Source organism: Cebus imitator, unplaced genomic scaffold (assembly GCF_001604975.1).
Source record: "Cebus imitator isolate Cc_AM_T3 unplaced genomic scaffold, Cebus_imitator-1.0 Scaffold2, whole genome shotgun sequence".
Lineage (NCBI taxonomy): Eukaryota > Metazoa > Chordata > Mammalia > Primates > Cebidae > Cebus > Cebus imitator.
This window is the reverse complement of record NW_016107317.1, coordinates 14,756,100-14,769,278: the sequence shown is the minus strand read 5'-3', so window position 1 is coordinate 14,769,278 and position 13,179 is coordinate 14,756,100. Positions and strand designations below refer to the sequence as shown.

At 42.8% G+C, this 13,179-nt stretch overlaps 1 protein-coding gene across 12 annotated transcripts in view; it reads right to left on the bottom strand.

Moving 5' to 3' along the window:
- Positions 1 to 8,184, bottom strand: part of YAF2 (YY1 associated factor 2) — an 83,997-nt gene extending 75,813 nt beyond the window's left edge. For 3 of the 12 annotated variants that reach the window (XM_037739009.1, XM_017530144.2, XM_017530175.2), the window contains exon 1: positions 5,458 to 5,580. Coding sequence is in view for 4 of the 12 variants with exons in the window: in XM_017530189.2 (XP_017385678.1) it covers positions 5,581 to 5,839; positions 7,425 to 7,550; positions 7,976 to 8,001 (411 nt within the window). In the remaining 8 variants the exon portion in view is untranslated. Of the gene's footprint in view, positions 1 to 5,452; positions 5,840 to 7,424; positions 7,551 to 7,975 lie in introns of those variants that run through there. The other 9 variants (XR_001825767.2, XR_001825764.2, XM_017530121.2 and 6 more) reach the window with 7 other exon arrangements.
- Positions 8,185 to 13,179: the final 4,995 nt, after the last annotated feature.

The following is a 13,179-nucleotide window of genomic DNA, read 5'->3' as shown; positions in this document are numbered from 1 at the left end:
GAGACGGGGTTTCACCATGTTGACCAGGATGGTCTCGATCTCTTGACTTCATGATCCACCCGCCTCGGCCTCCCAAAGTGCTGGGATTACAGGCGTGAGCCACCGCGCCCGGCAGTTTTTTTAAAAATATACAGGAACCAACATAATCAGATAATCAGATAGGTTACCAAAAAGATAATTAAGATAATGTTAGTAGCATTCCAAAGGAGAGACCAATTTGTCCAATAGTTCATGAGAGAAATGATATTGGCTTCTGAACTATAACTACATAAACTATAAAAGGGACAGATTTAAGAGACGATCCAGAGAAAGGACATGAAGGACAACTACAAATTAGACTCGAAGTTGAGACAATGATGGTTTTTTAGCTGAGGGTCCAGAAAGTTTATCCCACATACAAAGTAAAGAATATACAGGTGGCCAGGTTTGGGGAGGCAGGAATTGGTTTCAGAGATACATATGGAAATCTATGAAAAAGGAGTGTTAGAGGCATCAAGGAAGGAGAGTTTCAATAAAAGGAGGAAAAAACGGCCAACAATATCAAATACTTCGGAGGCGACACTAAAAGATGAGTGAGATTAAACAAGTTAAACAAGTATGAATACTAGTTATCAGGCCTCACACTGTAAAGGAAATAAAAAGAATGCCTGCTGAAGCAAAACCATTGCATGTAGAAACCCAAGCCAATAAACTCTAGACCAGCAGTTCATAAACTTTTTGGTCTCCGGATCCTTTATACTCTTAACATTTAAAAAAAGGTTTTTGTTTGTTTGTTTTCTTAATGTTGGTCATATACTGATGCTTACTATATTAAAAATAAAAACTGATTAAAAATCTAAATATATTTAATAGTTCATCTAAAAACAAATACATCACATAAGAAATAACACATTAATGTTTTAAAAAACATTATTTTCCAAAACAAAGATATTTTATATGAAGAGTAGCACTGTATGTTTTTACAAACCTCTAACATCTGGCTTAATAGAAAACATCTGGATTGTCACATCTGTCTCAGCATTCAATTTGTTCCAATACATTGTTTTGGTCCAAAAATATTAAGAAAATCTGGACTCTCATAGATATATAGTTGAAAAGACGTAAGTAGTTCAATAGCATTTTCAGATAATTATAGATGTTCTTCTTTAATGCTACATCAAAACACAGTTTTTTCTCAAAGGTTAGCTGCAATGTAAAATTTGAAACCACATCAATGAACATTTCAGTGTTCCCTTAAAATCCACTGGTATTGGGCCGGGCGTGGTGGCTCACGCCTGTAATCCCAGCACTTTGGGAGGCCGAGGCAGGTGGATCACAAGGTCAAGAGATCGAGACCATCCTGGTCAACATGGTGAAACCCNGAACCCAGGAGGTGGAGGTTGCGGTGAGCCGAGATTGCGCCATTGCACTCCAGCCTGGGTAACAAGAGCGAAACTCCGTCTCAAAAAAAAAAAAAAATCCACTAGTATTTTATACTTGGAATGAATTATCCATGACGGTTTTGTAAAATCATTTATCGGTAACTAGGAACCATTTCTTTGCTGAGTTATGCGTATCTTCCAAATGTTGACACATTTCATGGCAAAATATCAGAAATTATATTCATTGATATCACCACTAATCTTCTTAGAAAAGTACTTATTATACACAGAAGCTCTAAAGCTCATTGTTGCTACAAATTTTCAAAAATTCTAATTTCACTTGAATGATTATCACTGGCAACATATACTATCAAGTGCTTTCCTTGAAGTGATGTATTTCTTGAATATATTCATTTTTAAGAAAATATATGCTAAATATCCAAGTCTGAATAACTGTAGTTTGTCAGGTAGTCTTTCAAGTAAAAATGATATTCTAAAAAAAAAAAAAAAAAAAAAAAGACTAGTTCTGCTTGCAAAACAAACTACACATGTGCGTTCCCTTAACCACTATACTTAAGTATACAATAGAAGTCCTTTATGTGTAGTTCCCATTTTGTCAGACAATCTTTAAAACTGCATGAGATGTAATAAAATTAGTAAATTTTACTGCTTCATCAAGGATACTCTTAATTCGAACTGGCATTATTCTTACTGCATGCATGGACGTGCTGGTGAATATTACAATGAAGATAGCAATTTGGTGCCACCACTTTGATTCATGCTAAGGTGCTGGCAGTTTTACCCACCACTGCCTCTGCATCATCACAGTGAAAAAGGCAAATAACATCTTAAAATTATTATAAAAACAGTTTGAACCTCACAGACTAACTAAAAAGATCTCAGGGACTCTTGGTGTCACTTAGACTACATTTTGAAAACCACTCTGATATCCAGACTATTCAAACACTAATTACTTGCAAAATTTACCCATAAACAATTAACCAGCATGAGTCCTCTAACATAAAGGGAGGACAAAGACAATCAAGAAACCTCCTAGAATAAGAAGTCTCTGAACAACTAAATGGTTGCTAGAAAGGCTCCTCAGATAGATAGGAGGCGGCTCAGGAACCATGCATTTCATTAAAAAGGACTACGGCCGGGCGCGGTGGCTCAAGACTGTAATCCCAGCACTTTGGGAGGCCGAGGCGGGGGGATCACGAGGTCAAGAGATCGAGACCATCCTGGTCAACATGGTGAAACCCCGTCTCTACTAAAAATACAAAAAATTAGCTGGGCATGGTGGTGCGTGCCTATAATCCCAGCTACTCAGAAGGCTGAGGCAGGAGAATTGCCTGAACCCAGGAGCGGAGGTTGCGGTGAGCCGAGATCGCGCCATTGCACTCCAGCCTGGGTAACAAGAGTGAGACTCCGTCTCAAAAAAAAAAAAAAGGACTTACGTAGATGGTTCTCAATTTTTTTCTCCCATTCCTACACCAAAAGTCTAGGAGAATCAGTGCCAAACCTCAAATTTGAAGAGAGAAGGCAAGTATGGCAAGACAACAACACTGAAAAGATTTTTATCAGATGATAGTTGGTTTAAGCTTCCTTCAGAATGTGGATTTTATGGTTCACTTGTTACAGGAGCTGAAATAACTCGTTCTTTTTACCTAATTATAATACTGTTTTCAATTGTATATAACGTATTTTTTAATGAAGAAATTTCACGTCTTCAGCCTACACGTAAGGAAAGATCTAATACCAAACCTCATATATAGAGCTTGGTACAGTCCAAAGTGGTTTTGACTTGCAAAACCGTAAAATTCTAAAGAAACAAAAAAAAAAAATGCATTTTACTCACCACTGTATGTCCAGTACCCAACTCAGCCCTTATATAAGATGCTCAATAAACATTTGCTGAATGCTGAATATTGAAATGGTTGATATGAAATATGAACGCAGGTTACCAAACTCATACTAGCATAACATCTAGCACTCTTTCTACTATGTAAAATCTTTTTCACAGCTCTCTAAAATAACACCTATGAGAAACCTAAAGGACTGTTATAATATACTGTAAGAAAATGTAACATTACCTGTTACATTTGAATGCCTGGTATAAACTAGGTATTGTTTAATAGGTTCCCATTTAGACCACAGTTTAAAACCCAAACCAATGGTTCTATCTTTTTTATTTCTAAATATTTGCTATCTGAATTAAGCGATAAAGTAACTCTTTATTCCTAGGTGAAGTAGCAATAAGATACTAGTCTTAATTTAATCATCATACATTGATCATCACCCTCATACAGAGTATTCTTAATATTTAATATCTCGTTTTCTCTGATGATTCATAATGTTTTTGGTTTTGGTTTTGGTTTTCTTGAGAGAGGGTCTCACTCTGCTGCCCAGGCTGGAGTGTAGCGGTGTGATCACAGCTCACGGCAACCTTGAACTCCAGGGCTCAAGGGATCCTCCCACTTCAGCCTCCTGACTAGCTGGGACAACAGTCACGCACCATCACACCCAGCTATTTTTTATTTTTAGTAGAGACGAGGTCTCACTGTGTTGCCCAGGTTGGTCTCAAACTCCTGTCCTTAAGAAATTCTCCTGTCTCAGCCTCCCAAAGTGCTGGGCTTACAGGTATGAGTCACTGGGCCCAGCCAAGAATGATCTTTAATTTCCTAAATTTTCTTGGGTTTATATCTGAGACATTTCTTGTCTTTTAAGAAACTTCAGATACAAAGACTGTATAGCATCTTGAAAATAATTTGTCACCACGGTATTTTTTTACCTTTAAAATTTTTTCTATCAGTTTGACATTTACTGTTTCTCACACAAAAGCACAATGTAAGAAATTTTGGAGTGAGAGGTTGAAAAATTACCTGTTGGGTATAATGTTCACTATTTGAGTAATGGGTACACTAGAAGGCCAATCTCACCGGTCTGCAATATACCCAAGTAACAAACATGCACATGTACCCCAGAATCTAAAAATTAAAAATTGAGGAATTAAAGCTACAACAAATCAAGTTTTATTTTGAAATACATGCCACAAATGTAACTTTATCCTACAGAAAGACATGACCTACCATGGATATAGCCAAAAAAATGAGCTTCTGTTGCAGTAAGAATTTGAACTTAATATTCTTTAAAGAAAAAAAGTATATTTTTGATAAAGACTTTAAAAGGGCCAGCATGGTGGCTCACGTCTACAATCCGAACTCTTTGAGAGGTCAAGGAGGGAGGATCAATTGAGCTCAGGAGTTTGAGACTAGCCTAGGCAACATAGAGAAATCCACCATCTCTGCAAAAATGTAAGAAAATTAGCCACACATGGTGGTGTGCATCTGTAGTTCCAGCTACGCAGGAGTCTGAGGTGGGAGGATCCCTTGAGCCTGGGATTCAAGGTACAATAAGCCTGGATGGTGGCACAGAACCCAGCCTGGGCAACAGAATGAGATCCTACCACAAAAAAGAAGAAAGGAAAGGGGAAAAAAAATGTAAAGGTAGAACAAGGACTCAATCTTCTCTGCAGGTTTAAACACAAAAATGTTTTTTGAATGTCTAGAATGATTTAGATTTGGCCTCACATTTGACAATGAGGCAGAATCAGTTCAAAGGTCATTCTGACCCAAAGGATTCAAATCCCATCTGTGGGTCACACAAACAAATCATTAGCAAACTGCATCCTTCTGCTCTGCAGCTATCCAGTCCCAGCTTTAGTACTTGCCAACCTTACTCTGGAAATTACCCTGTTAATTAACATGTTAATTATCGAGAATCATTCCTTCCAACTACTGAAACTTGCTTCTCAGTAGCAGTCTGCAGTCCTTTAATATTGTTTTTCTAACATGACCAGAGAGGAAAAATATTAATATTCTGTGATATAATCAATATCTTCTCTATTAACAATACTCTGTTTAACTGTTCTATACAAACATGGATTCCACCCTGAATTTCAGAAACCACTAGGAAAATAACAGATAACAGAGAAATTAGAGCTCTTCGGTTTAACTTAGAGCCAATATCAAAAGAGAAGAGATAATTCAGAGAGAGGAAGGAAGAAGCTGAGAGGGTCGTAGTGTAGAACACTTACTTTCAGGAACACAGTGTCCCTTAGATTTCTGGTGAGTTGCCCAGAGCCTCTTCAGTTTCAATCCAAATGACAATGCTTCTCTGAGTTCTCCTCAAGTAATGTTTCCACCACTAAAAATTGGATCTACAAGAGCTCAGATGTACCGGTAAAAAAAAAAAATGTCAGGGGCCCCCATGTGGGCCTCAAGCCTCTTAAACTAGGCCCACTTCTCTGTCCTGGGCCAACTCCCCTGCGTACTATATTCCTTCTTCTTCCAGGTGCCAGGTATTCGGCCTGTTTCTTCTCTTCTGAGCTGCCACCACCTACTCTATTTCTCGGGGTTCCTCTAACCCCAAGACTGGCTGTGGAGTAGGACACCAGCTTCCCCCCTTCCTTGCTGTCCCTGCAAATAAACATATAGTCTCTTCTAGTTTCAGTATTTTTCTAATGGCTACAAGAAAATAGAGAGGGAACAACAAAAAGCAATAATATATAGTACCAGAGATTAAGATTATAATAGTCTATACTTTAAGGTTCCTGCCTCCAAGAAACAAATTTTCTAAAAATTGCTTATTGAGCATTTTAAAAAGCCCAAAATACTAACATAGACATACAAATATACTCTAAACCAACTCCAACCTTACAGACATGAAGATGCAGTTTTTCAAAATACTTAAATCACAAATCACGGGTCCAAAAATAGTAACCACAATCATCTTAGCAAATACCTTTTTCTTTTTGGAGTGTTCTGTTGTAATTTCTTAAATTTAGCATATGTTTGAAAGTTTCCTTTTTAATACGAAAAATGTACAAAATATTTTACTCATTGTGGGAATATACAAAAAGCAAATAATTTACAAAAAGCAAGCATGTCAAAAGCAACGAACTTCACTAAGAAAATTTTCAAATACGCTATTGTCAACTATTCCTGTCTCTAAATTTTAGACTTAAAAAAATTCTGTAAACAGTGTTTTAAAAAATCAAGATATCTCATTTTTTAGAAAACTAATATCTACTGAATATTTTTATGTCAATATTATACATGCCCTCTTTTTTAAAGCAACAGTAAGAGAGATTAATATGCTTATTGTTATAGTTTCTAATGGATTTTGTATCTTTTCTAAATATTAAATACGATTAAGTATCTTCTCTAAATATTAAGTAATAAATCACATGATTATATTTAATTCAAAAGGTACCTTCCTATAAAAATCAAGGAGCTCGATAACTAAGTGCTGACAGATTCAGAATGCCGCTGACTGAATTTCCTGATTTTCTTTATCCACTTAATTCAAAGTCATTTCTTAAAAGAGTTATTATACTGCAAGCTTACAATAAAATAAAGTCTGAAAATAGATATCTTTTCATCTCATTTGTCTAAGAGACTGCCATTTAATCAAACTAAAGATACACAGATACTTTCAGTAAAAATCTGTTCCTGTGACTGGGCTCATCTCCAACTACTTATTTATAAAATATTAGAGAACTGGAATAAAAAACACTAAATACCTTGATCTGACCCTTCCAGACGTCTATATAGAAAAAGAAGTTTAATATATTGTGTATTCTGCAATCAGGTACTTTTTTTTTTTGAGGAACGAAATTAAATTACATCCTTTGCTCCTAAAAGAGGATTTTATGGGTTTTCCTTGATCCCTACACAATGCAGCCAACATTTTTATACCCGGAGTGGGGAGAGGGGCATTACACCTAGCGATACGAATTAAATCGCAGTAGCTAATGCCTCCCTTAAATAATTTATTCTCTCTTGGCAGCAAAAAACGTTACAGCCTCTTCAATTATCCCTCACCACAAACCATCGCCTGGGTCGCGATCAATGTGACCCAGTTCCTATCGCAGCCACCACCTCCGTCTCGCCTCCTCCCGCCGTGTCTGCGATTGCCATGGGAGGGGGCGGCAGCCGCAGGGGCGTTCTCCGGTCGCCACCCCGCCGCGCCGGCGGCAGGCGGGGCAGGCCCGGGACTCACCGAGTGGAGGTGCCCTTCCGCACATCGCACATCATGCACTTGAAGGCCTCCGCGCTGTTCCGGAAGGTGCAGACGCTACAGTCCCAATAACCCTCATCCGAGGACGGCTTCGGCTGCCGCTTCGGCCTGCAGGACACAACCCGGACACGACCCGGCGCGGGGTCACCAGCAGGCCGCGCCAGGCGCCCGGGTCCCGCGGCCGCCCCCGCCCCGCCCCCCGCCCCAATTCCGCGACCCCCGCCCCGCGGGCCCCCGGCACGCCGCGCTCCGGCTCGACGGGGGAAGGGAGTCAGGAAGAGGCAGGGCGCGAGCGCGGTCGCAGTTGCCGCCGCCACAGCCCCTCTGGGCTGCCGCTCCGGCCGCTGCCGCCATCGCGGCTCCATTGTGGGGCGGCCGGCGCCGGCCCCCTCACGCGGCAGCACTCGTACAGCAGCGGCGCCGCCCCCGTCCTCGCCCCGGTGCCCGGGTGGCGAGCGAGGCGGCCACCCGAAGCCCGGCGCCAGGGCCCTGCCGCCCGCACAGTCCGGGCCCCTGGGCCCGGGCGCTGTTACCTGGTGGGGCTCTTCTTGTCTCCCATGGCTTGGCTATCAACACACGCCGAGAGTCGCCGCTGCGGCCGCTCTGTTTGTCAATAAGGAGGATAATAAGCCGGGCGGAAGCGGGCGGGGGAGGAGAGAGGGAGGGGGCGGGGAAGGCCGCACCGCCGCGCTTCGGAGCCGCCGCCGGATCCCACGCAGCCTCCAGCTGTCGGGGAAACTCCTGCCTGGGCGCACGTGACCCGCGCCGGCCAACCAGCGGCCGCGCCGGAGACTTCAAACGCGGCCAGCGCGGCCCAGCACCCGCGGCGAGTTCGCCGGCGAGCCGTGCGGGGGTGGCCGCGGCGGCCTTGGCCGCAGGCGCCGCCTCTCCGCGCTGTTCCCCCACCCACCCTCGGCATCCTGGGCTGCCAGGGACTGCCGCGCGCTCCAGAGCCCGCCTGAAAAGGAAAACGTCTGCCCCACCGACTGGCAGGGAATGCTCCGTCATCCCGTGCGAAGCTTGGTCCAAGGTGGGGCCGGTCGGCGTTCGGAGGCCTGTCCAGGGCTAGACGGAAGTGCCAGCCGGGGGTCTCTAGATGGAACGACTTTCCTGGCCTCTGCAGTCCTCGGCTACTCAGCCCCCGCCTGCGAGATACCAGGGGGAAGGCGTGAACCAACATGCAGCGCCATTGCTAGGTGCCTTAAAGCACTGTCTGGTTTATGCACACAGTTTATCTAACAAGTAAGGATTATCACCCCTATCTTAGAGGAATCGAAACCTAGACTCAAGAGAGGTTAGGTGACTTCCTCTAGGCTACATAATCAAAAAATTACAAAGTCAGAAGTCTAACTCTGCTTTAATTTCAAACGCGCCCTTTTGGCCTCTCAGGCCTCTGCAGTAGCTGCTTTTAAAAGAAACCGAGTACATACTCATAAGGCCTTTTTAAATATAAGGAATTTGCATGTGCCTTCAAGGATGTCTGCTAACAAAACAACACTTTCCGCCGGGCGCGGTGGCTCAAGCCTGTAATCCCAGCACTTTGGGAGGCCGAGGCGGGTGGATCACGAGGTCAAGAGATCGAGACCATCCTGGTCAACATGGTGAAACCCCGTCTCCACTAAAAATACAAAAAATTAGCTGGGCATGGTGGCGCGTGCCTGTAATCCCAGCTACTCAGGAGGCTGAGGCAGGAGAATTGCCTGAACCCGGGAGGCGGAGGTTGCGGTGAGCCGAGATCGCGCCATTGCACTCCAGCCTGGGTAACATGAGTGAAACTCTGTCTCAAAAAAAAAAAAAAAAACAAAACAAAACAACACTTTCCCAGGTCTCTTTACCGCAACATACGAAAGGTCCTCATACTCTAGACTATAGCAACAGCCATCTAACTGGTCTCTGAAGCTCCACTTCCACCTCCCCAATCTATCAAGCAATCCACAACCAGATTAATAATAAAATGCTGTTTATACTATGCCACAACTCTCATCAAGAACTGCTAACGACTCCCACACTCCTTAGCCTGGCATTCAAAGGCTTCACACATTTGCCCTACCTCTGCATCCCTCTACCATAAGAAAAGCTACCGCTTGACAAAAACCTGCAGATTAAACTCATTCTTATCGCTTCTCGGCCTTTTGGCTAAGATCAAGTGTAAACTCATTCTTTCTCTTACCAGAACCCTTCTTTCACGCACATGGGTTACTTCTGCATAAAGTATATCCCTCTTTAACTGTTCTGTTTGCATATTTCTAGGTTTATATCAAGTCCGAATTCATGTAAAATGATAATTTTATAGCTACACTGCAAAGGAAATAGTGCAGTCAGAAGTCCAGGGTTCTCAGCCTGCTTCTCCTGTTTCGCAGCTTATAGACTTTGGAAGTATTACTTAATTTCTGTAATTCTCAACTCTTTCATATTCTGAATGGCATATATATGAAGTTGTTGTGCGATTAATAATAAAGTAACTTTTTTTTTTTTTTTGGCCGGGTGCGGTGGCTCAAGCGCATAATCCCAGCACTTTGGGAGGCCGAGGCGGGTAGATCACCTGAGGTCAGACGTTCCAGCCAACAAGGTGAAACCCCCGTCTCTACTGAAAAAAAAAAAAAATTAGTCTGGCATGGTGGCAGGCACCTGTAATCCCAGCTACTCGGGAGGTTGAGGCAGGAGAATTGCTTGAATCGGGGAGGTGGAGGTTACAGTGAGCCTAGATCACGCCACTGCACTCCAGTCTGGGCTACAGAGCGAGACTGCGTCTCTAAATAACCTTTTTTTAAGCGCTATGTGCCAGGCACTTTGTAAACCCGTGTACGTAATATGCATTTACAAAGTACAGGGATTTACAAAGTGCATACTCAAAGTACTATGCGTACTCAAAGTACTATGCACATGGTCTCATCAACTGCAGATGCTCTTCGATTTAGAATGGGGATGCTTCCCGATAAATCCATTTTAAATAAAAAATATCGAAAATCTCCGGGCGCGGTGGCTCACGCCTGTAATCCCAGCACTTGGGAGGCCGAAGCCGGCGAATCACGAGGAGAGATCAAGACCATCCTGGCCAACATGGTGAAACCCCTTCTCTACTAAAAATACAAAAATTAGCTTTGGTGTGGTGGCGCGCTCCTGTAGTCCCAGCTACTCAGGAGCCTGAGGCAGAAGAATGGCTTAAAACCGGGAGGCGGAGGTTGCAGTGAGTCGAGATCGCGCCTGGCGACAGAGCGAGACTCCGTCTCAAAAAAAAAAAAATTCGTAAATCGAAAATGCATTTAATATACCGGTTAAACCCATCGTAAAGTAGAAAAAGTCGTTAAGTCGAGCCATTGTAAATCCGTGGTCTAGCCCTTCCTTTTAAAGACAAGGAAGTTAGGGCCCAGGTTAAATGGTTTTTCTTTAATGGGCAGACTAGGGTTAGAGCTCAAGTATCCTATTCGTCTTTCACCACGCCTTCTTTCTGATTAACCAAATCACCGCATTTACAGCAGTCTCTAAACTTATTTTGCTCTCTGAAGTTTTTGCAAATGTAGCTTCTGATGATTCAGACCCGAATTCAGAAACCCAGAAACCGTGAGGAGTATGGTTGAGGAACCTATACAAGAGAACGAGATTTAAGGCCTGGTCTTTAACCTCTCAGTATTGCGGTGGGTAAACTCAGTTAAGTGTCTTTTTTTTTCATATGTAAAATAAAGGAGTTAAAACTATTACCACAACTAAGGTCCCTTACAAGCCTAAGGCATTGTGATGTTTTTAAATTCCTCAACCGGATGGATCTTCAAAAAGACTGACAAGAACTGCTCTACTTGCAAAAGTGATGGCAACAATGTATTTTTTAAAAAGCAAGCTAAATCAAGCACTCTTAAAAAAAATCCGCCATGCTGCAAATCACCATTTCACTAGATTATAACCTCCATCACTGGAAAGTAAGCAGCACCTCTGAATCATGAACAAAAAGGACAAGAACTTGTTTGTTTTTTTTCTTTTCTTTCCTTTCTCAGAGACAGGGTTTCACTGTGTTGGCCCAGCTAGTCTCGAACTTCTGACCTCAAGTGATCCACCCGACTCCGACTCCCAAAGTGCTGGGATTAGCGGCGTGAGCCACCATGTCTGGCCCGAACTTTTGTTGTCTTTATTGCTGTGTCTCCAGCCCCCAAGAACAGTGTGATACATAGTGGGTACTCAATAAATATTCTGAGAATAAATATATCTACTTATAGCCAGGTTAGCGTGCACCTGTTTTCCCAACCACTTGGGATGTTGAGGCAGGAAGATAATTTGAGCCCAGGAGTTCGACACCAGCCTAAGCAACATAGCAAGACCCTGTTTCTAAAATAAATAATCAATAAGTTTACTTGTGGTTTTGTTGTTGTTGCTGTTGTTGTTGTTGTTTTAAAAAAAGAGACGGGGTCTCACTATGTTGCCCAGGCTGGAGTGCAGTGGCTATTCACAGGCGCGATCCCACTACTGATCAGCACGGGAGTTTTGACCTGCTCCGTTTCCGACCTGGGCCGGTTCACCCTTCTTTAGGCAACCTGGTGGTCCCCCGCTCCTGGGAGGTCATAATATTGATGCCGAACTTAGTGCGGACACGATCGTCATACCGCACTACAGCCCAGAACTCCTGGGCTCAAGAGATCCTCCAGCCTCAGCCTCCCGAATAGCTGGGACTACAGGCACGCGCCACCGTGCCCAGCATTCACTTGTGTTACAATTCTTGAATGAGATTTTTTTCTTTCCTATTGGAATTTACAAACTGTTAAGCATATTGCGTAACGTGGATGGTCAGTAAATGCCGGAATTAACATTTATCCTTCAAAATGAACTTTACAACTGTGCACATCCTTGTCGATGAACCAGGAACCTACTTTTTGTGGAGCACAGAGTCACATGCCCTTGAACGATACTAACTGCCTCCCACTTATTGGTGTTTCTCTTAAAAAAAAAAAAAAAAAAAAAAAAAAAAAAAAACTCTGCCTCTACTAGGCTTACATGGAGACAGTAGTACAGGAGCTACTTCTCCCATTTCACCACAAAAAGTCACATCTTTCCTAAAGTGTTTCTCTACTAGCTGTAAGAGTGGCTGATGTAGAGAATAAAGATCTTTTTATTACTAGAGTGCCCCAGGTGCTTACCCAATCAGGTGTCTTTTCAATACGTTAACAGAGTTCAGTACTTTAGAAATGTAATTCATTAGGGTCACTTGTAAAGTGACTCAAAGACTAACCATCGATTTAACAATTTAACAATAAAGTGTTGAAATTTTCTGATAATTTACTTTTCTTTTTTTCCTTTTTTGAGACGGTCTTACTCTGTTGCCCTGCTGGAGTATGGTGGTGCAATCATAAGTCACTACAGCTTTGAACTCCTGGGCTCCAGCGATTCTCCTGCCTCAGCCTCCCAACATGCTGGGATTCCAGGCGTAAGCCACTGTGTCTGGCTTTACTTTAATTTTTAAAAGGTAAATGAGGGCGAGCACAGTGGCTCATGCCTGTAATCGCAATACTTTGGAAGGCTGAGGTGGGTGGATATCTTGAGCTCAGGAGTTCAAAACCAGCCTGGGTCTTATGAGGAAACCTGTCTCTACAAAAAATACAAAAATTAGCCTGGCATGGTGCCATGCACCTATAGTCCCAACTACTTGGGAGGCTGAAGTGAGAGGATCGCTTGAATCCAGGAAGCAGAGGTTGCAGTGAGCCAAGATCACACCACTGCACTCCAGCCTGAGTGGCAGAATGATACTCTGTCT